Source organism: Oncorhynchus masou, chromosome 25 (genome assembly GCF_036934945.1).
Source record: "Oncorhynchus masou masou isolate Uvic2021 chromosome 25, UVic_Omas_1.1, whole genome shotgun sequence".
In the NCBI taxonomy this organism is placed as follows: domain Eukaryota; kingdom Metazoa; phylum Chordata; class Actinopteri; order Salmoniformes; family Salmonidae; genus Oncorhynchus; species Oncorhynchus masou.
The window spans coordinates 42,036,978-42,059,928 of NC_088236.1; the positions used below are offsets into that span (position 1 = coordinate 42,036,978).

At 42.0% G+C, this 22,951-nt stretch overlaps 1 protein-coding gene across 1 annotated transcript in view; it reads right to left on the reverse strand.

Moving 5' to 3' along the window:
• Positions 1-1,644: 1,644 nt before the first annotated feature.
• LOC135514375 (mediator of RNA polymerase II transcription subunit 27-like) overlaps positions 1,645-22,951 on the reverse strand; it is a 94,204-nt gene continuing 72,897 nt past the window's right edge. Inside the window, exons 5-8 of the mRNA XM_064937817.1 lie at positions 20,218-20,325; positions 17,049-17,090; positions 7,884-7,961; positions 1,645-2,580 (exon numbers count right to left, since the gene is read on the reverse strand). Coding sequence (XP_064793889.1) covers positions 2,446-2,580; positions 7,884-7,961; positions 17,049-17,090; positions 20,218-20,325 — 363 coding nt within the window. The 3' untranslated portion in view covers positions 1,645-2,445. The remainder of the gene's footprint in view (positions 2,581-7,883; positions 7,962-17,048; positions 17,091-20,217; positions 20,326-22,951) is intronic.

The following is a 22,951-nucleotide window of genomic DNA, read 5'->3' on the forward strand; positions in this document are numbered from 1 at the left end:
CTGCCTGGCCGGTTCCCCTCTTTCCACTGGGATTCTCTGCCTCTAACCCTATTACAGGGGCTGAGTCACTGGCTTACTGGGGTTCTCTCATTACCATCCCTGGGAGGGGTGCGTCACTGATGTGGTCATCCTGTCTGGGTTGGCTCCCCCCCTTGGGTTGTGCCGTGGCGGAGATCTTTGTGGGCTATACTCAGCCTTGTCTCAGGATGGTAAGTTGGTGGTTGAAGATATCCCTCTAGTGGTGTGGGGGCTGTGCTTTGGCAAAGTGGGTGGGGTTATATCCTTCCTGTTTGGCCCTGTCCGGTGGTGTCCTCGGATGGGGCCACAGTGTCTCCTGACCCCTCCTGTCTCAGCCTCCAGTATTTATGCTGCAGTAGTTTGTGCCGGGGAGCTCGGGTAAGTTTGTTATATCTGGAGTACTTCTCCTGTCCTATTCGGTGTCCTGTGTGAATCTAAGTGTGCGTTCTCTAATTCTCTCCTTCTCTCTTTCTTTCTCTCTCTCGGAGGACCTGAGCCCTAGGACCATGCCCCAGGACTACCTGACATGATGACTCCTTGCTGTCCCCAGTCCACCTGGCCGTGCTGCTGCTCCAGTTTAAACTGTTCTGCCTTATTATTATTCGACCATGCTGGTCATTTATGAACATTTGAACATCTTGGCCATGTTCTGTTATAATCTCCACCCGGCACAGCCAGAAGAGGACTGGCCACCCCACATAGCCTGGTTCCTCTCTAGGTTTCATCCTAGGTTTTGGCCTTTCTAGGGAGTTTTTCCTAGCCACCGTGCTTCTACACCTGCATCGCTTGCTGTTTGGGGTTTTAGGCTGGGTTTCTGTACAGCACTTTGAGATATCAGCTGATGTACGAAGGGCTATATAAATCAATTTGATTTGGCTATTTCACACAGCAAATAAATTGGAGGGAAGGGGTGTTTGGAGCTTCTCTGAATGGAGCATTGACTAATTCCTGTGGATGGATGGACAGAACAGGCAGACGGACACATACCCACGGTCCTGTCCTGCTGTCCTATGGAAGAGATGGATACTAACAGTACACTTTCATCACTATTATTCATATTCTGCTTAATCTGACTAGCTCTTCCAGTGGCTGATTCTACAAAGTAACATAAACAAAATCAATAATTCAGAGCTGGAAAGCCAGAAGGGAACCTGTACAGAAGAGACACAGCATGATGTCCCTATTGTGCTGGAAAGGTTACTATACAAAAAGGCCCATTCCAATTTCATGCTTCATGCAATCTGAACCACTCTTGTAAACTCATATTGTTTTCCCTCAAAAGTGTGCAGCTAAGTTTTTAGTTAGGAGAGAATCTTGTATGCGGTGTATCCGCGACTTAAAATACCTTGGTTCAGAATGTCAGTATTGCGTGTAGTCAAAGAAATGTACACTGCATTTGACTGTATGCTCTTTGACAATGAGCCAAGGATCCTTGACAAAAACTGCTGTTCAGAGTCACAAAGAGTCCCACGAATGATGAAATGCATGGGTAATGTCTATCTAAAAGTTGATGAACAAGACTCGCGATGTTCAAAAGTATTCATATATTTGGTTGCGTTTTGAATTGGGAAAACCTTTTCCTCCATCCCTCAAAAGCTTAAAATAAGATGACACTGATGGCTACTATTAAACAAAATGTTGTACTTTATTTAGACAATGGTTATCAAAAAAGACCACAGATTATTTTGAAAGTGTAAAGTGTCACCTAATTCTACAAAATGAGCAATTCCCTTCACTTGCCTTTTTAACTCCCACCTCACAAAAAAAAAACCTTTTTCCTCCACATATCCAGCATGGTTCATGAAATATTAAACTCAGCTCCTGTACAAAAGGGATACAACACAATGCCAAACAAACTGCACAATATTTGGGCCATACATGTGTTCGCTCTAACTTTGCTGAAAAATAACTTATTTTTATTATTATTTGGAGAAGTTCTGGTTGTGCAGTACCTAAATAAAAAGGTTACGCACAACCAGGGGGCTGGAGCAGGAGCACTGAACAATTTATTATATGGCAAACATTTGGACAGCTGTGAGATTGGGTTAAAGTGTGAGATTGGGTTAAACGTGAGTAGACGCATTAATATGACATCATCCTACACAGTGGGCGGACAACAACAAAATTCAAATCAAACCACCGAGACTGCCACTACTGCCTCAGCCCTATGTGTAAATGAGGGAGGAAGAGCCAATAGTGGCAGTCTTGGCATATTTGATTAGATCCTTTCTTCCTCCCATTCCAACCCAGTTGGCTTCCTGATGCCCATTCAACCAGGAGGAGGACTATAAGGCAGTGATATACAGTCCATAAACAACAGTGTTGAATCCTACATGAACAGTGTAGGCAGAGGTTGAAGAGCAGGTGAAGTCTTATTAGATGGGGTGTCAGAACAGTTTCCAATTGAACCTCCCCCCCGCTGATTCCTCATTGCCTACACGTGTCGTGGAAGGCCTCCAGGGTGCGAAAGTCTCTCCAGGTCGGGGGAAGACCCTCCTGCAGAAACTTCCCACAACGCTGACACGGGGTCTGGAACAGCTTGATGTAGCTTCTTAGCCAGGTCTGACAAGGAGAAAAGAAAAGGGAAATTCAGGCAGGAAGACAGTGATATATTTCTCAGAAGGACTCACCAATAGACTGATTCTAGTAAAACATAAAATGTTGGGCTATTTTGATGAACATATGAGCTGACATGGTGAGAGAGAAAGAGAGAGAGAGCGAGGAGGACAGAGACACAGAGCACCAATGTGGGGATTGTGGTCGATCCACCCAGGGGTGTGAGTGGAGTCTCTCCACATCCCCGGGCCCCCTTCTCTCTCCCAGCCCATCAGTCGGCCCCAGCCAGCAACACTGCCAGACCTCCCTCACACAGTCACACACCTGTCAAACCTATTCACTGGCACCATCCATCTGCAGGATTAAAAACCTGCTCCTCGATTCATCACCGGCCAGCGTAATGATCACCACCCTCATTGGGCGGCATGAGAAAAGACCCATTACAACAATCTCATGTTAGCGCTGCAACGCGAACACTACGGTTAAAGGTAAGTAGAGAGTAATGCATTTGCAAAGCCTATGGAATAGCAACTGCAAAACAGGTGCAAAGAAGCCATATTTGTGTTATTGCTTAGAGGCTACTTAAGACGGGGCCGAGGCCAACTGTTCCTTTAAACAGGATTGATTGCAGACATTGTGCTAATGTCTTTCTAGACAGAGTCACGTTGGAAACGAGGACAGGCTTGTAATGGAGGCGCCCGGGTTTTGCCCTTGAAGCCGAGCCGTTGATCTGTCTGATTGGACCCAGCCACCACACCCCGGCCAGGCCAGATCAGAATAGGTCTCCAACACCGGAGTGGCTAATTAATCTCCCTCACCTCAGCACTAAGAGCACAGGTCTGCAGAGTGGACAGTCGGGCTATTTAAAAACATCAAGTAGGGCGGGCACAATTACTGCATAACTGGTGGTTATAGATGAAGACTGCCATGAAAATACCTGTCATTCTTTTCGTGTGGAACAAACAGATGACTGAAGACAGGATAGCCAGGCATTAGTGCAGTTGAGTCTGTTCTGCGGTAACATGAAGTTTTTACAACATGATGAAACTTTGTTTCACCTTGCTGAAACAAGCAAGGTGTTGTAGCAAACCAGTCTTTGGTTGCCTAGCAAAGCCCCCCTCCCTGCAGCAGCACATGCTGTCAGGAGTGGGGCAGAGGAGGAAATGTGTGAATTTTTAAAATCTTATTATATATATAGTTGAAGTTGGAAGTTTACATACACCTTAGCCAAATACATTTCAACTCAGTTTTTCACAATTCCTGACATTTAATCCTAGTAAAAATTCCCTGTTTTAGGTCAGTTAGGATCACCAATTTATTTTAAGAATGTGACATGTCAGAATAATAGCAGAGAGAATGATTTATTTCAGCTTTTATTTCTTTCATCACATTCCCAGTGGGTCAGCAGCTTACATACACTCAATTAGTATTTGGTAGCATTGCCTTCAAATTGTTTAACTTGGGTCAAACGTTTCGGGTAGCCTTTCACAAGCTTCCCACAATAAGTTGGGTGAATTTTGGCCCATTCCTTCTGACAGAGCTGGTGTAATTGAGTCAGGTTTGTTGGCCTTCTTTTTCGCACAGGCTTCTTCAGTTCTGCCCACACATTTTCTATGGGATTGAGGTCAGGGCTTTGTGATGGCCAGTCCAATACCTTGACTTTGTTGTGCTTAGGCCATTTTGCAACCACTTTGGAAGTATGCTTGTGGTCATTGTCCATTTGGAAGAGCCATTTGAGACCAAGCTTTAACTTCCTGACTGATGTCTTGAAATGTTGCTTCAATATATCCACATAATTTTTCTTTCCTCATGTCAATCTATTTTGTGAAGTGCACCAGTCCCTCCTGCAGCAAAGCACCCGCCACAACATGCGTCACGGTTGGGATGATTATCACATGATTATTATTATTATTTGACCATGTTGGTCATCTATGAACATTTGAACATCTTGGCCATGTTCTGTTATAATCTTCACCCGGCACAGCCAGAAGAGGACTGGCCAACTTCTGACTTCAACTGTATATATATATATATATATATATATATATATATATATATATATATATATATATATATATATATATATATATATATATTTAATTTTTTTCTTCTTTCTATTCTAACAGTTATAACGGGGACTGCGGTCATTTGGCTGACCAATTACTGTCATCCAAAATTCCATGACCGTCACAGCCAACATCAAGACACTAATGCATAATCTTGCCCGCACTCCAAGAAGTAAGGAGTAAAAACCTCCAATAGTACCTGACACATCACAAAGTAACAATGACAAGTCTATAGTACAGTACGCTTCCTGAGGTACTTCCTCCATAGGACTGTACATGTGGAGACTGGTTACAAGCTTCAGCGGGACAGGGGAACTTTGCCCGACTCACAACCACTAATTACAGTGGCTTGCGAAAGTATTCACCCCCCATTGGCATTTTTCCTATTTTGTTGCCTTACAACCTGGAATTAAAATGGATTTTGGGGGGTTTGTATCATTTGATTGACACAACATGCTTACCACTTTGAAGATGCAATATATTCTGAAACAAACAAGAAATAAGACAAAATAACAGAAAAGGGCTCTTTTAAATGTAACCATTGCAGTAATATTGTACAGAAGAAGTATTTTGTTGACACAGCTTCCAAAATGGAGTATTACGTCAAGCATTCCATTAACTCTAAAACCACTCATGTCATCTATAGATTGGAATGTCCACAGTGCAAGGTGTTCTACATTGGAAGGACAAAGAGACGCCTTCAAGACCGCTTAGTGGAACACAAGTACGCCATACGGGTAGGTAATGAAGACTACCCCATGGCAAGGCATTACAAGTCCCTACACCATGGCAACCCTGCCCCCCTACAAGCTATGGGTATTGATCATATTCCAGCCTCTATTAGAAAAGGGGACCGTCTTAAACAGTTAAACCAAAGGGAAAGTTTTTGGATTTACAAACTACAGGCCACTAAGTACCCTGGTTTAAATGGAGATATGGATTTACAAACTACAGGCCACTAAATACCCTGGTTTAAATGAAGATATGGATTTACAAACTACAGGCCACTAAATACCCTGGTTTAAATGAAGATATGGATTTACAAACTACAGGCCACTAAATACCCTGGTTTAAATGGAGATATGGATTTACAAACTACAGGCCACTAAATACCCTGGTTTAAATGGAGATATGGATTTACAAACTACAGGCCACTAAATACCCTGGTTTAAATGAAAATATGGATTTACAAACTACAGGCCACTAAATACCCTGGTTTAAATGAAGATATGGATTTCTCACCCTTCCTGTAGGGTCGTGATGGGTCCATTTGCTGTCATCTAGTGGACATTTTGCTCTATTGCCCTCAGCTATGGTTAGACTGTTGTTGTTCATGTTTTGCTGTGTTCTAGTGTACTATGGTATATTTAGCTTTCTTATTCTTGACAATTTTCCCAGTCATATTTAAGGTTAGAACTACCTTTTAGTGTTCTGATACTTCTAGTTTGGAGTTGCATTTTTATGATAACATAGCTACAGTATTTCAATGTGTATAGTATTGCTTACTAGGTGTGTCCAATCAATTGTGTAACCACTCCCTCTTCCAATTAGGGCTAATTGATAAGCTGTTAAAAAGAGGACCTTGTAATTCCTCTTTTTTTTGTACTCCCCGACGAAGGCCATGCAGCCGAAACGCGTCGATTAAATTTTTTTTTGTTTCTATTGAACATGCCATACTAATAAAAGCATTTTAATAAATTATATGAAGAGTGCCTTGGTCCTCCTTTATTTTCGCTGATGTACAGCAATCTTTAAGCCATACCACAGATTCTCAATTGGATTGAGGTCTGGGCTTTGACTAGGCCATTCCAAGACATTTAAATGTTTCCCCTTAAACCACACGAGTGTTGCTTTAGCAGTATGCTTGGGGTCATTGTCCTGCTGGAAGGTGAACCTCAGTCCCAGACTCAAATCTCTGGAAGACTGAAACAGGTTTCCCTCAAGAATTTCCATGTATTTAGCGCCAGCCATCATTCCTTCAATTCTGACCAGTTTCCCAGCCCCTGCCGATGAAAAACATCCCCACAGCATGATGCTGCCACCACGCTTCACTGTGGGGATGGTGGTCTCTGGTGTGATGAGGTGTTGGGTTTGCGCCAGACATAGCGTTTTCCTTGATGGCCAAAAAGCTCAATTTTAGTCTCATCTGACCAGAGTACCTTCTTCAAACGTTTGGGGAGTCTCCCACATGTCTTTTAGTGAACACCAAACGTGTTTGCTAATTTATTTGTTTAAGCAATGGCTTTTATCTGGACAATCATCCGTAAAGCCCAGTTCGGTGGAGTGTACGGCTTAAAGTGGTCCTATGGACAGATACTCCAATCTCCGCTGTGCAGCTCCTTCAGGGTTATCTTTGGTCTCTTTGTTGCCTCTATGATTAATGCCCTCCTTGCCTGGTCCGTGAGTTTTGGTGGGCGGGCCTCTCTTGGCAGGTTTGTTGTGGTGCCATATTATTTCCATTTAATGGCGCTCTGTGGGATGTTCAAAGTTTTGGATATTTTTTTTATAACCCAACCCTGATCTGTACTTCTCCACAATGTTGTCCCTGACCTGTTTGGAGAGCTCCTTGGTCTTGATGGTGCCGCTTGCATAGTGGTGCCCCTAGCTTAGTGATGTTGCAGACTCTGGGGCCTTTGAGAACAGGTGTGTGTATATATACTGAGATCATGTGACAGATCATGTGACACTTAGATTGCACACAGGTGGATTTTATTTAACTAATTATGTGACTTCTGAAGGTAATTGGTTGCACCAGATCATATTTAGGGACTTCATAGCAAAGGGGGTGAATACATATGCACGTACCACTTTTCTGTTTTTTCTTTTTTAGAATTTTTTTGAAACAAGTTATTTATTTAATTTCACTTCACAAATTTGGACTATTTTATGTATGTCCATTACATGAAATCCAAATAAAAATAAATGTAAATTACAGGTTGTTACGTAACAAAATAGGAAAAACACCAAGGGGGATGAATACTTTTGCAAGGTACTGTATCCAGTAATAGCCTGACAGTATTTAACCCCTTCCTCAAAAATGTGTTACAGAGCTTTCAATCAAAAGCAGGCACTAACAGTACTGTAGGTGTGATAAGATGCCTAAAGATAGCAATGCGAGTGCAATCCATCGGCTATGTGCATATGGTGAAGATATGGGACCAGAGAGTAGATTATCAAGTAGTGGAGCTCAGTCACGGGGTGGGAGTGGGTTATGTAGAGGGTTTGCTTTGTGAATGTGCTCACCATGAAGGAACGTACCACCACGTCGGGCATCTGGGGGAGTTGGTAGTGCAGCAGAGCAGTAGTGGCATGATCTGTAACCTTAGAGAAAAAAAACAGTGCTTGTAAAATGTAAAATCACATTGTCGCTGAATATTTGTAAACATTCCAATTCCCTCTGCTAAGCCTGAGACAAAACAATCACATTAAGTCTGCCAGTTCTTTTTCAATTCAATATGATTTTATGAGCAAGTGAGTACTACATAACTTAATCAATAAAAGCTGTCAAGTGAAACATGTTTTCAAGGCCTGAGCAATCATTACTCGACTTTCTAAATAACTAATAGAAGTCTGCTAGACCAGCGCAGGGAGCAATTCTGGAGCAATCCTAATCATAGAATATACTGTACCAATCTCTCCCTCCTACACATTCACTTGGCAGTGACTAGGCGTCTAATTATTCTTAATATTTTGACCAAAATCTAATATTCATCCCACACGCAATTATATGCGCCCATTTATTATGTAACTTGGATGAACCAAGTTATTCTGACAATTGTTGCTGTGTCCAGTCAATATGTCCATTGCTATTGCATTTTGATCATCTGGAGACGCATGACGAGTGTTTGGCTATTACTAGCACAAGGCAGGCAGTACAAGGAAAACATATCAAAACCGGGGGGGAAAGTTCTCCCAAAGAAGATGTAAGGTATATGACTGGACAGGTAACAAAGAGGCTTCGGTCACAAGTCAGACCTTGCCAGTGCAATGAAAGATGGGAGGGGAAGCTGAGAGGAGCCCTGCTCCTCCCTCCCTCCCCATCAGACCGGGTCTGTTTGCATTAGGATGAGATCAAGAAATAAACATACTGTAGTTTACCAATAAAATGGTCTGACGGTGAAGTGGACATACTCTGTATTTATATCCTAAAAGAAAGAAATTCTCCCATTACAATACATTTTAATGGAAAGTTAGCAAAAATAGATTAGATCTTGCTACCGTGGAATGGAAAATACCTGTCTATTTGTGGGAAAATCACCCTGATTAACTATTTAGTCATATCCCAGTTTACCTATTTGCTTATGACCTTGCATACACCTAGCAACTTGTTTTTTAAATTATTTGAGCAAAGAAGGTTACATTTTATTTGGAACGGCAAGCCAGACAAAATTAAACGGGCCTATTTATATCATGAATATGAATTCGGAGGGCAGAAATGATTAAATATTAAACCATTAGACCTCTCACTAAAAGCTTTAGTCATTCAAAAGTTATACTTAAATCCGAACTGGTTCTCTAGAAGATTAGTAAGAATATCTCATCTCATGTTCAAGAATGACCTTTTCCCTTTTATTCAGATTACAACCTCTCACTTTCGGTTATTTAAAAATGAAAGCATCTCCAAAATATAGCTATTTTTAAAACAAGCCATTGAAAGTTAGTTGCAACTTCAACCTTTTTGGGATAGGGGGGCAGCATTTTCACTTTTGGATGAATAGCGTGCACAGACTGAACTGCCTCCTACTCTGTCCCAGAGGCTAATATATGCATATTAATATTAGTATTGGATAGAAAACACTCAGAAGCTTATAAAACTGTTTAAATGATGTCTGTGAGTATAACAGAACTCATATGGCAGGCAAAAACCTGAGAAAGAATCCAAACAGGAAGTGAGAAATTGATTTTCAAAACAGTACCTATTGAAATCTCAGTGAAATATGAATGAGGATGCACTTCATTAGAAACTGGTTTGAGGATTCTACTATAAAGAAGGGGCTCATAATAGCTCTGAGTGAGTGGTCTGGCAGAGAGCCTCGGTCTGATGACGCGCGCTCCCAACAGAGTTTTCTGTCGTTCCAATGCATTTCTTCAGACAAAGAAATTCTCCGGTTGGAACCTTATTGATGATTTATGTTCAAAACATCGTAAAGATTGATTGCATACATCATTTGACTTGTTTCTACGGACTGTAATGGAACTTTTCGAGTTTTTGTCCGGAGGAAGTGCTCGCGTCTCACGAAGATGGATTACTGGGATGAACAAGCTAACAACAAGTGGCTAAATGATGGGCTTTATGGAAATGTATGGAACAAATCAGTCATTTATTGTCGAACTGGGATTCCTGGGAGTGCCTTCTAAAGAAAATCAAAGGTAAGTGAATATTTAGTGTTTTTTCTAGCTTCTGTTGACGCCAAAATGGCGGGTATTCCTCTGGCTGTTTTGGGTTTTGAGCGCCGGTCTCAGATGATTCTTTTTCCCGAAAGTAAAAAAAAAATCTGACACAGTGGTTTAATAGAGGTTAAGTCTATCTTTAATTCTGTGAATAACACTTGCATCTTTTATCAATGTTTATTATGAGTATATCTGCAAAATCACCGGATGTTTTGGAATCAAAACATTACTGCACGTAACGCGCCAATGTAAACTGAGATTTTTGGATATAAATATGCACATTATCGAACAAAACATACATGTATTGTGTAACATGATGTTCTATGAGTGTCATCTGATGAAGATCATCAAAGGTTAGTGATTCATTTTATCTATACTTCTGCTTTTTGTGACTCCTATCTTTGGCTAGAAAATGGCTGTGTGTTTTTGTGACTTGACTCTGACCTAACATAATCATATGTTGTGCTTTAGCTGTAAAGCATTTTTGAAATCGGACACGGTGGGTAGATTAACAAGACGTTTATCTTTCATTTGCTGTATTGGACTTGTTAATGTGTGAAAGTTACATATTGCAAAAAAATATTTTTGAATTTCGCGCCCTGCCTTTTCAGCGGAATGTTGTCGAGGGGTTCCGCTAGAAAGGTTAATCCAACAGAAAAGACAGAATATATTACAACAAATATTATGGTTAAACTCAAATATAGTAATTGATAAAAACAAAAATGTTGATTTTATATATACAGTGGGGCAAAAAAAGTATTTAGTCAGCCACCAATTGTGCAAGTTCTCCCACTTAAAAAGATGAGGCCTGTAATTTTCATCATAGGTACACTAACTATGACAGACAAAATGAGAAGAAAAACCCCCAGAAAATCACATTGTAGGATTTTTAATGAATTTATTTGTAAATTATGGTGGAAAATAAGTATTTGGTCACCTACAAACAAGCAAGATTTCTGGCTCTCACAGACCTGTAACTTCTTCTTTAAGAGGCTCCTCTGCCCTCCACTCGTTACCTGTATTAATGGCACCTGTTTGAACTTGTTATCAGTATAAAAGACACCTGTCCACAACCTCAAACAGTCACACTCCAAACTCCACTAAGGCCAAGATCAAAGAGCTGTCAAAGGACACCAGAAACAAAATTGTAGACCTGCACCAGGCTGGGATGACTGAATCTGCAATAGGTAAGCAGCTTGGTTTGAAGAAATCAACTGTGGGAGCAATTATTAGGAAATGGAAGACATACAAGACCACTGATAATCTCCCTCGATCTGTGGCTCCACGCAAGATCTCACCCCGTGGGGTCAAAATGATCACAAGAACGGTGAGCAAAATTCCCAGAATCACACGGGGGGACCTAGTGAATGACCTGCTGGGACAAAGGTAACAAAGCCTACCATCAGTAACACACTACGCCGCCAGGGACTCAAATCCTGCAGTGCCAGACGTGTCCCCCTGCTTAAGCCAGTACATGTCCAGATCCGTCTGAAGTTTGCTAGAGAGCATTTGGATGATCCAGAAGAAGATTGGGAGAATGTCATATGGTCAGATGAAACCAAAATAGAACCTTTTGATAAAAACTCAACTCGTCGTGTTTGGAGGACAAAGAATGCTGAGTTGCATCCAAAGAACACCATACCTACTGTGAAGCATGGAGGTGGAAACATCATGCTTTGGGGCTGTTTGTCTGCAAAGGGACCAGGACGACTGATCCGTGTATAGGAAAGAGTAAATGGGGCCATGTATCGTGATATTTTGAGTTGAAAACCTCCTTCCATCAGCAAGGGCATTGAAGATGAAACGTGGCTGGGTCTTTCAGCATGACAATGATCCCAAACACACCGCCCGGGCAACGAAGGAGTGGCTTCGTAAGAAGCATTTCAAGGTCCTGGAGTGGCCTCGCCAGTCTCCAGATCTCAACCCCATAGAAAATCTTTGGAGGGAGTTGAAAGTCCGTGTTGCCCAGCAACAGCCCCAAAACACCACTGCTCTAGAGGAGATCTGCATGGAGGAATGGGCCAAAATACCAGCAACAGTGTGTGAAAACCTTGTGAATACTTACAGAAAACGTTTGACCTCTGTCTCATCTTTTTAAGTGGGAGAACTTGCACAATTGGTGGCTGACTAAATACTTTTTGTCCCACTGTATAAAGTGTATACAGATACACTGCCGATTTTGCAGGTTTTCCTACTTACAAAGCATGCAGAGGCCTGTAATTTTTACAATCATAGGTACACTTAAACTGTGAGAGACGGAATCTAAAACAAAAATCCAGAAAATCACATTGTATGATTTTTAAGTAATTAATTTGCATTTTATTGCATGATATTTAAATAAAGACGTATAAAAGTTGAATTTAAGGACCCCAAAATTGACAGATGTGCCATATAGATTGCAAAATAGTTGGTTAGAGATTTTCAGCACATTGTTTATGAACTGACACACAAAACAACGCTGGATAATTGTTATGGCGCTGAAGAACATAAATGACGTTTTACATTCTCCCAACCAATTGTGCCATTTTTTTTTTGCGTAACTTTCATAAAAACATAATGTTGCTGTAACCATCTCTTATGACCGAAAATAACTTCTGGACATCAGAAAAGCGATTACTCACCGCTGACTGGAATAAACTTTTTCCTTTAACGAGTCTGACGAGAAGGATATCCTGCTTTCACTGGAACAGGCCCAGATCCAAGCCATGTGCAACCAGAAAAGAAAATCCTACATCACCTTTATTCCACACACAGAGATGCATACAAAGCTCTCCCCCGCACTCCATTTGGCAAATATGACCATAATTCTATCCTCCGGATTCCTGCTTACAACCAAAAACTAAAGCAGGAAGTACCAGTGACTAGCTCAATAAGGAAGTGGTCAGATGAAGCGGATGCTACACGACAGGACTTTTTTGCTAGCACAGACTGGAATATGTTCCCGGGATTCATCCAACAGCATTGAGGAATTACACCTCCTCAGTCATCGGTTTCATCAATAAGTGCATCGATGTCATCATCCCCACATATCCCAACCAGAAGCCATGGATTACAGGAAACATCCGCATCGAGCTAAAGGCTAGAGCTGCCGCTTTCAAGGAGCGGGAGACTAATCAGGATTCTTAGAAGAAATCCCGTTATGCTCTCAGACGAACCGTCAAACAAGCAAAGCGTCAATACAGGATTAAGATTGAATCCTACTACACCGGCTCTGATGCTCATCAGATGTGGCAGGGCTTGAAAACTATTAGAGACTACAAAGGGAAACCCAGACCACTATAGTCCATGAACCCAAGGAAGCGAAGGTAACCTGCCTAAATGATTACTGCCCCGTGGCACTCACGTCGGTAGCCATGAAGTGCTTTGAAAGGCTAGTCATGGCTCACATTAACAGCATCCTCCCGGACACTCTAGACCCACTCCAATTCGCATACCGCCCCAACAGATCCACAAATGATGCAATCTCAATCGCACTCCACACTGCCCTCTCTCACTGAACAAAAGGAACACCTATGTGAGAATATTGATCAATGACTACAGCTCAGCATTCAACACCATAGTGCCCACGAAGCTCATCACTAAGCTAAAGACTCTGGGAACCCTCAGGGGTGTGTACTTAGTCCCCTTCTGCATTCCCTGTTCATCCACGACTGCGTGGCCAAACACGACTCCAACACCATCATTAAGTTTGCTGACGACACAACAGTGTCACCGACAAGGATGAGACGGCCTATAGGGAGGAGGTCAGAGAACTGGCAGTGTGGTGTCAGGACAACAACCTCTCCCTTAATGTGAGCAAGACTAAAGAGCTAATCGTGGACTACAGGAAAAGGCAGGCCGAACAGGCCCCCATTAACATCAACAGGGCTGTAGTGGAGCGGATAGAGAGTTTTAAGTTCCTTGGTGTCCACATCACCAAACTATCATAGTCCAAACATACCAAGACAGTCGTGAAGAGGGCACGACAACACATTTTTTCAAGATTTGGCATGGGTCCCCAGATCCTCAAACGGTTCTACCGCTGCACCAGAGAGCATCCTGACCGGTTGCCTCACCAGGTATGGCAACTTCTCGGCATCTGACCGTAAGACGCTACAGAGGGTAGTGCGAACAACCCAGTACATCACTGGGGCCAAGCTTCCTGCCATCCAGGACCAATATAATAAGCGGTGTCATAGGAAAGCCCATAAATTGTCAGAGACTCGAGTTACCCAAGTTACAGACCATCTTCTGCTACCGCACGGCAAGTGGTTCCCGAGGTCTAGGACCAAAAGGCTCCTCAAAAGGCTCCTCAACAGCATCTACCCCCAAACCATAAGACTGCTGAAGAATTCATTTAATCACCACCGGACAATTTACATTGACCCCCCCCCTCCCTTTTGTGCACTGCTGTTACTCGCTGTTATGTACAGATTACCTCAACTAGCCTGTACACCGACTCGGTACCGGTGCACCCCTGTATATTGCCTCGTTATTCTTATTGTGTTACTTTTTGTTATTACTTTTTATTTTAGCTTACTTGGCAAATATTTCTTCTTCTTGAACTGCACTGTTGGTTAAGGGCTTGTAAGTAAGCAAGTCTACACGTGACAAATAAAGTTTGATTGGACTAAATTATTACACAAAATTCTTGCAACCAATAGAATGTTGTATATATGGGGGATACAACCATCCCAGCTCGGCAGATTTTGCTGCAAAGAGACAGAATTATTAGATCATTTGTTTTGGTACTGTTTTGGTACATATGTAGATTGTTTTTGGTCGCAGGTTCAAGAATTGCAACATTTACCTGGAGCCAACTTTGCAAATAGCACTGCTGGGTGACTTAAAGTCATAGTCAATCGATTAATAATATAACAAATAGTCATAGAATTTGTTGTATCTTTAATTTACAATATGTAAAATCTATGAAAATACTGGATGGTGTTCAGAGACAGATGGGAGGGGTTGAGTGGAATTGAAGGACGGAACTAAAAACAAACAAACAATAACAATTGTAAAACTATACTGTGTCCGTAAAATGCAAATAGTATGTATAAGCTGGAAGTAGAAGCCTAAGAGTTGTTGTCCATTCGTAAAAAAGTAAAGGAAAACCCTGGAATGAGTAGGTGTGTCAAATTTTGACTGGTACTGATTCTTTAAAGTAGCCAACCTTTGCCTTGATGACAGCTTTTCACACTCTTGGCATTCTCATACCCAGCTTCATGAGGTGTGCCTTGTTAAACGTTAATTTGTAAAATTTCTTTCCTTCTTAATGCACTTGAGCCAATCAGTTGTGTAGGGGTGGTAATACAGAAGATAGCCCTAAAAAAACAAATCCATATTTTGTCAAGAACAGCTCAAATAAGCAAAAGAAACAACGGTCCATCATTACTTTAAGACATGAAGGTCAGTAAATGCAGAACATTTCAAAAACTTTGAAAGTTTCTTAAAGTGCAGTTGCAAAAACCATCAAGTGCTATGATGAAACTGTCTCTCACGACGACCGCCACAGGAAAGGAATACCCAAAGTTACCTCTGCTGCAGAGGATAAGTTCATTATAGTTACCAGCCCAAATAAATGCTTCACAGAGTTCAAGTAAAAGACACATCTCAACATCAACTGTTCAGAGGAGATTTTGTGAATCAGGCCTTCATGGTTGAATTGCTGCAAAGAAACCATTACTAAAGGACACCAATAAGAAGAAGAGACTTGCTTGGGCCAAGAAACACGAGCAATGGACATTAGATCGTGGAAATATGTCTTTGGTCTGATGAGTCCAAATTTCAGACTTTTGGTTCCAACAGCCGTGTCTTTGTGAGATGCAGAGTAGGAAAACTGATGTTTGCCGCATGTATGGTTCCCACCATGTAGCATGGAGGAGGTGGTGTGATGTTGTGGGGGTGCTTTGCTGGTGACACTGTTAGTGATTTATTTGGAATTCAAGGCACACTTAACCAGCAAGGGTACCACAGCATTCTGCACTGATACGCCATCCCATCTGGTTTGTGCTTAGGGGGACTATCATTTGTTTTTCAACAGGACAATGACCCAACACACCTCCAGGCTGTGTAATGGCTATTTGACCAAGAAGGAGAGTGATGGAGTGCTGCATCAAATTACTTGGACTTCACAATCACCTGACCTCAACCCAATTGAGATGGTTTGGGATGAGTTGGACCGCAGAGTGAAGGAAAAGTAGCCAACAAGTGCTCAGCATATGTGGGAACCCCTTCAAGACTGTTGGAAAAGTATTCCAGGTGAAGCTGGTTGACAGAATGCCAAGAGTGTGCAAAGCTGTCATCAAGGCAAAGGGTGGCTACTTTGAAGAATCTAACATTTGTTTAACACTTTTTTGGTTACGACATGATTCCACGTGTGTAATTTCATAGTTTTTATGTCTTCTCTATTATTACAAAAGAAAAGTAGGTGTAGGTGGCCAAAAGAGTAGGTGTCCAAACCTTTGACTGGTACTGTATCTATTTACCCAAAAATATATGGGGGATTGGAAATTATGCAGACAATTACATTGATGGAAGCCACAATCTATCTGCAATAGTAAAGCTGTTCGAACGTTAAAAGTAAGAAGATAATAGAAATAAACATACAATTGAGAATTCTCTATGAAAGACACATTTGTGTGCTCTCTTTCTATTCATGTTGGCTTCATCGCCGTCACTGGTGTGTGTGTGTGTGTGTGGCGGTTGGCTGCCCTTAGGCTGCCATGCCCCTGCCTGTTGAGATTTGATGAGGGAGGGGAGTGAAGACGACTCATAACCTCCGTATGCTTGCCAGAACTGATTATGATGCAAAGTGGTTTCAGTTTAAAATGAAATCCAACAGGAAACCGAGTATATTTTGGTATGACAGGGCTTGAATAGTGACAGAAAACAACACACAGGGACAGGTGGCCCAACGAGAGAGAGACCGACTGGACCACAATATGGAGACCGACGTGACTATTCATGAATTCCTCAGGCGCCTACCAAGTGTGCATTCCACCTCAGTATGGGGTGAACACAAAGATAAGGTCTCACCTTTTGAAATACTTGATAGTTTGACTTCGACCAGATATCCAGCTGAGGAGAGAAAAGGAGAAATGATTGCCATTATTCATTTTCAAACCATTACATATTATTTTCTTCAGTTGTATATGATGCAAATCACACCAAGTGTTCCTTTGGTGAGTTCAGAACAATGGGATTGGAGTAAACATGTTGTCCTCGTCATCATCAAGACTGACAACGCCAACAACTTTCTCTTGGTATTCGTGATACCATTCATTAGCATTGCATTCTGGGGTTTTGATCAGGTCTATATTTTTCGTTCAAATGATTCCTCTCTTCTTGCCGCCCTACTGTCCTCTGGCTTGCATGGTCCTACAGTAAATGAGGAGAGGTGGGCAGGAGATTGTGTGAAGGTTGTCCAAACACTTTCAAAGGCGTTAACAAATCAAAACGCTCCCCTGAATCTAATATCAAACAGGCCTGGTGTCAGCATTTATTAGAGAAATCGGATTCGATCCCCCTCTGTCCCTCTACCCACTCCCGACACACAGAGACCCTTTGAAGGGGGAAGGATACAGGATCGCAAATTACCCAAGAGATGCCTTAGATAGTCTTTGAAGCCCTCCTTTGATAGTGCAGTTTTCCTTCTCCTTTTTCCTCTCTCTTTCTGTACGCTAGGAGGCTAAGCTTGCGGCTCCTGCTGCTTCTTACAATATGATAATTAGTGGAGAAAATGGCAGAAATGGGGATGGTGGACCCAGAGGGATGGAGCAGACGAGGCAAGACACCCTAAACTAAACCCTGGCTGCTGCTGTTGTGTCTAAGTCATCCTAGGTGGCACTTTGGGAATGTCTGGACGACAAAACATTTTCCAAGGAGCAGATTATCTCTATAAAGTACCTGGTTAGTTGTGGCAGTATATGTAAGAGCTTGATTGTAAACACACATGCATGAACACACACACACACACACACAATTGAGTACATCAGACAACACTGTTGTAGCAGGAGGTTCAAAAGTCTCCCATTCATTGGCTTAATTAACAGTGCTAGTTCTCTGTGGCTTTGATGGCCTTCTCATATTCATGTCAGTTCAAAGAGTCCCGGGAGTGAGGGCGAAACACCAACACAGAGCCATATTCAAAATGAACGAGGGACTAATGTAGAATCTGACAGACGGGAAATGATAGAGGAAAGCCAATGTCTCCCATCCTTTACAAGCTTTTCATGTGAGAGAGTGATAAAGGAAGCCGTCACATCTAAATGATTCAACAGTGCCAACAGAAAACTGACAATGAGGATTGTAGGTCCAGACCCTGGATTGCATACTCTTACGTTAGCAGCTGGAAACCGTCAGCCCTCTAACAAAACCGTTCGATAGGAGGCTATATGAGGTCACTTTGAAAACATAGCCCAGAGAGACCCATTCATGGTACCCAGGAAACTCTCAAGAGGACTGAACTCTCCTTGGATGTGTACAGATAATATACAGTGCATTCGGAAAGTATTCAGAACCCTTGACTTTTTCCACATTTTGTTACGTTACAGCCTTATTCTAAAATTTATTAAATCTCCCCACTCCCCCTCAATCTACACACAATACCCCATGATGACAAAGCAAAAACTTGTTTGTAGAAATGTTTGCTAATTTATAAATAAAACTGAAACATAACATGTACATAAGTATTCAGACCCTTTACTCAGTACTTAGTGTGATTACAGCATCAGTGCGATTACAGCATCAAGTCTTCTTGAGTATGACACTACAAGCTTGGCACACCTGTATTTGGAGAGTTTCTCTCATTCTTCTCTGCAGATCCTCTCAAGCTCTGTTCGTTTGGATGGGGAGCGTTGCCGCACAGCTATTTTCAGGTCTCTTCAGAGATGTTTGATTCGGTTCAAGTCTGGGCTTTGGCTGGGCCACTCAAGGACATTCAGAAATTTGTCCCAAAGCCACTCCTGCGTTGTCTTGGCTGTGTGCTTAGGGTCGTTGTCCTGTTGGAAGGTAAACCTTTGTCCCAGTCCGAGGTCTTGAGCACTCTGGAGCAGGTTTCATCATGGATCTCTCTCTGTATTTTTGCTCCGTTCATCTTTGCCTTGATTCTTACTATTCTCACAGTCCCTGCTTCTGAAAAACATCCCCACAGCATGATGCTGCCGCCACGCTTCACCGTAGGGATTGTGCCAGGTTTCCTCTCGACGTGACTCTTGGCATTCAGGCCAAAAAGTTTCATCTTGGTTTCATCAGACCAGAGAATCTTGTTTCTCATGGTCTTTAGGTGTATTTTGACAAACTCCAAGCGGGCTGTCATGTACGTTTTACTGAGAAGTGGCTTCCATCTGGCTACTCCACAATAAAGGCTTGATTGGTAGAGTGCTGCAGAGGTGGTTATCCTTCTGGAAGATTCTCCCATCGTCACAGAGGAACTCTAGAGCTCTGTCAGAGTGACCATCGGCTTCTTGGTCACCTCCCTGACCAAGGCCCTTCTTCCCCGATTGCTTAGTTTGGCTGGGCGGCCAGCTCTAGGAAGAGTCTTGGTGGTTCCAAACTTCTTCCATTTAAGAATGATGGAGGTGTTCCTGGGGACCTTCAGTGCTGCAGACCTTTTTTGGTACCCTTCCGCAGATCTGTGCCTCGACACATTCCTGTCTAGGAGCTATACGGACAATTCCTTCGACTTCATGGCTTGGTCTTTGCTCTGAAATTAACTGTCAACTGTGGGATCTTATATAAACAGGTGTGTGCCTTTCCAAATCATGTCAAATCAATTGCATTTACCAGAGGTGGACTCCAATCAAGTTGTAGAAACATCTCAAGGATGATCAATGGAAACAAGATGCAGCTCAGCTCAATTTCGAGTCTCATAGCAAAGGGTCTGAATACTTGCGCAAATAAGTTATTTTTGTTCCTTTTTTTTTTATTTTTTTTTTAGAAATTTGCAAAAATGTCTACAAACCTGTTTTCGCTTTGTTATTATAGGATATTGTGTGTAGATTGCTGAATAATTGTTTTTATTTCATCCAGGGGTCTGATACTTTCAGAAGGCACTGTATTCCTAGTATGAAGCCTCTTATGTCAAGTAAAAAAAATACTGTACTTGTATGTATTTTTGCAATGGAGAGAGGGTTGCACCTCACTATCACATGCAGTACTACTTAATCCAGTTGTTTGGGCAAAAACCTCCCATTCAAAGCAATACCTTGCCATCCTCAGAATACACGTTCTCGTTGAATCCTCTCACGATGGTCCGGTCTATGAACAGGCTTCTCATCACCACAATGGTTTTCAGCACTTTCCCCAATGTCACCTAAAGGAAGAGACAGCAGAGAGGAAAGGACAATGACAAATTCAGCACTGTTCAGTCTACCACCATGCCAAAGTAATGTGCTTAGCCTTCTCTCCCCTTCTATTTCACCTTGAGGCGGTGGTTAACCTACAACCTACAGTGCTCTCCACTGGATGGCCCAATAGGCTTGCTGTACGCAACCTTTCCAGTGAATTAACCTTGGAAAAGAGCAGACACCTCTTTGCATCCGACACGCGCTTGACAAACAGAATTGCTGAGCTGCAGAGTGTGCCTGTGTTAGACATTGACCTTGATCTTTGAAGGATAAGGAAAGCTTACAGAGGGCTTTGACTTGAGGTCTTTGGGTATCTCTGTATAAGAGCAGCGGGATAAGAATGAGACACAGTTGAAATCGGCCTCTTTTGGACTTCCCACTGCAAGTACTGGAGAGAGGGGGAGAGAGAGAGAGGGAGGTGGGGGAAGAAAGGGGGAAGAAGGGGAGCATGAGAGGAGAAAAGCCCCCTCTTTATTTGTCAAATCTGTTCAAACATCAGCAGCATCCCCAGAACAAAATAGAAGTGCTTATCGCCTGCTCTACCCAGCCTGAATTATTAATCCCAGGCAGCGCTCTGGCTCAGTTGGCGAGTGGGCGGGAAACACCGTCCCAGACTGACAGGGAGAGCACAGTGTTTGGGAGGGCTTCAACTCTTTTCATGACTCCACTCAAACATGAGAATGAGATGGTGACTGAGAAACTCTCTCATTGAAACAAGCCAAATCAGTTGGATTCAACGGAAGACTGTATGACATTGCATGAACTGAGCAACAACGCCTTAGAGAGACAAGAAAGATGTGGCAATGGAGGTTACAGGTTACAAAATACACTAAGTAGTAAGTACACATCCATTGTTTTCAATAAAAAAAACAAAAGTCTTAATACTCAGTGGTAGTTTATTTTACGTACTCTACCGTTCAAAATGTCCTCGATTTCCATGAAAACATACAAGAAATGAGTTGCAAAATGAATAGGAAATATAGTCAAGATGTTGACAAGGTTATAATTAATGATTTTTAATTTAAATAATAATTGTGTCCTTCAAATTTTACTTTCGTCAAAGAATCCTCCATTTGCAGCAATTACAGCCTTGCAGACCTTTGGCATTCTAGTTGTCAATTTGTTGAGGTGATCTGAGAGAGATTTCACCCCATGCTTCCTGAAGCACCTCCAACAAGTTGGATTGGCTTGATGGGAACTTCTTACATACCATATGGTCAAGCTGCTCCCACAACAGCTCAATAGGGTTGAGATCCAGTGACTGTGCTGACCACTCCATTATAGACAGAATACCAGCTGACTGCTTCATCCCTAAATAGTTATTGCATAGTTTGGAGCTGTGCTTTGGGTCATTGTCCTGTTGTAGGAGGAAATTGGCTCCAATTTAAGCGCCGTCCACAGGGTATGGCATGGCGTTGCAAAATGGAGTGATAGCCTTCCTCCTCGAAGACCCTGTTTATACTGTACAAATCTCCCACTTTACCACCACCAAAGCACCCCCAGACCATCACACTGCCCCTACCATGCTTGACAGATGGTGTCAAGCACTCCTACAGCATAAAAAAAAAATCTGTTTCTCACGAATGTTCTTCTTTGTGATCCGAAAACCTCAAACTTAGATTCGTCTGTACACAACACTTTTTTTTTTACAATATTCCTCTGTCCAGTGTCTGTGTTATTTTGCCCATCTTAATCTTTTCTTTTTATTGGCCAGTCTAAGATATGGCTTTTTCTTTGCTATTCTGCTTAGAATGCCATCATCCCGGAGTCGCCTCTTCACTGTTGATGTTGAGACTGGTGTTTTGCGGGTACTATTTAATGAAGCTGCCAGTTGAGGACTTGTGAGGCGTCTTTCTCAAATTAGATCGAATAATGTACTTGTCCTCTTGCTCAGTTGTGCACCGGGGCCTCCCACTCTTTCTATTCTGGTTACAGCCAGTTTGCTTTGTTCTGTGAAGGGAGTAGTACACAACTTTGTACGAGATCTTCACTTTCTTGGCAATTTCTCATATGGAATAGCCTTCATTTCTCCAAACAAGAACAGACGGACGAGTTTCAGAAGAAAGGACTTTGTTTCTGGCCATTTTGAGCCTGTAATCAAACCCACAAATGTAGATGCTCAGAACAGTTGTCAGCTGTGCTAACATAATTACAAAAGGGTTTTCTAATTACCAATTAGCCTTTTAAAATGATAAACTTGGATTAGCTAACAATGTGCCAATGGAATACAGGAGTGATGGTTGCTGATAATGGGATAACGCTTAAAAATCTGCCATTTCCAGCTACAATAGTAATTTACAATATTACAATGTCTACACTGTATTTCTGATCAATTTGATGTTAATTTAATGGACAATTTTTGGGGCTTTTCTTTTAAAAAAAAGACATTTCTAAGTGACCCCAAATTTTTGAACAGTAGTGTATATTACCAGATATTTACCTGGATATTAGGCTATAATCTACAAATAATCTATTTTCTTAAAAATAGTGTAATGTTCACAACTCTAAAGAGTCTTTATAAGGCTTCCTAAGGTGAGAACATTGTGTAGAGAATGTCTGTGCGAGCTGATATGGTATACCTACAGCCTAGAC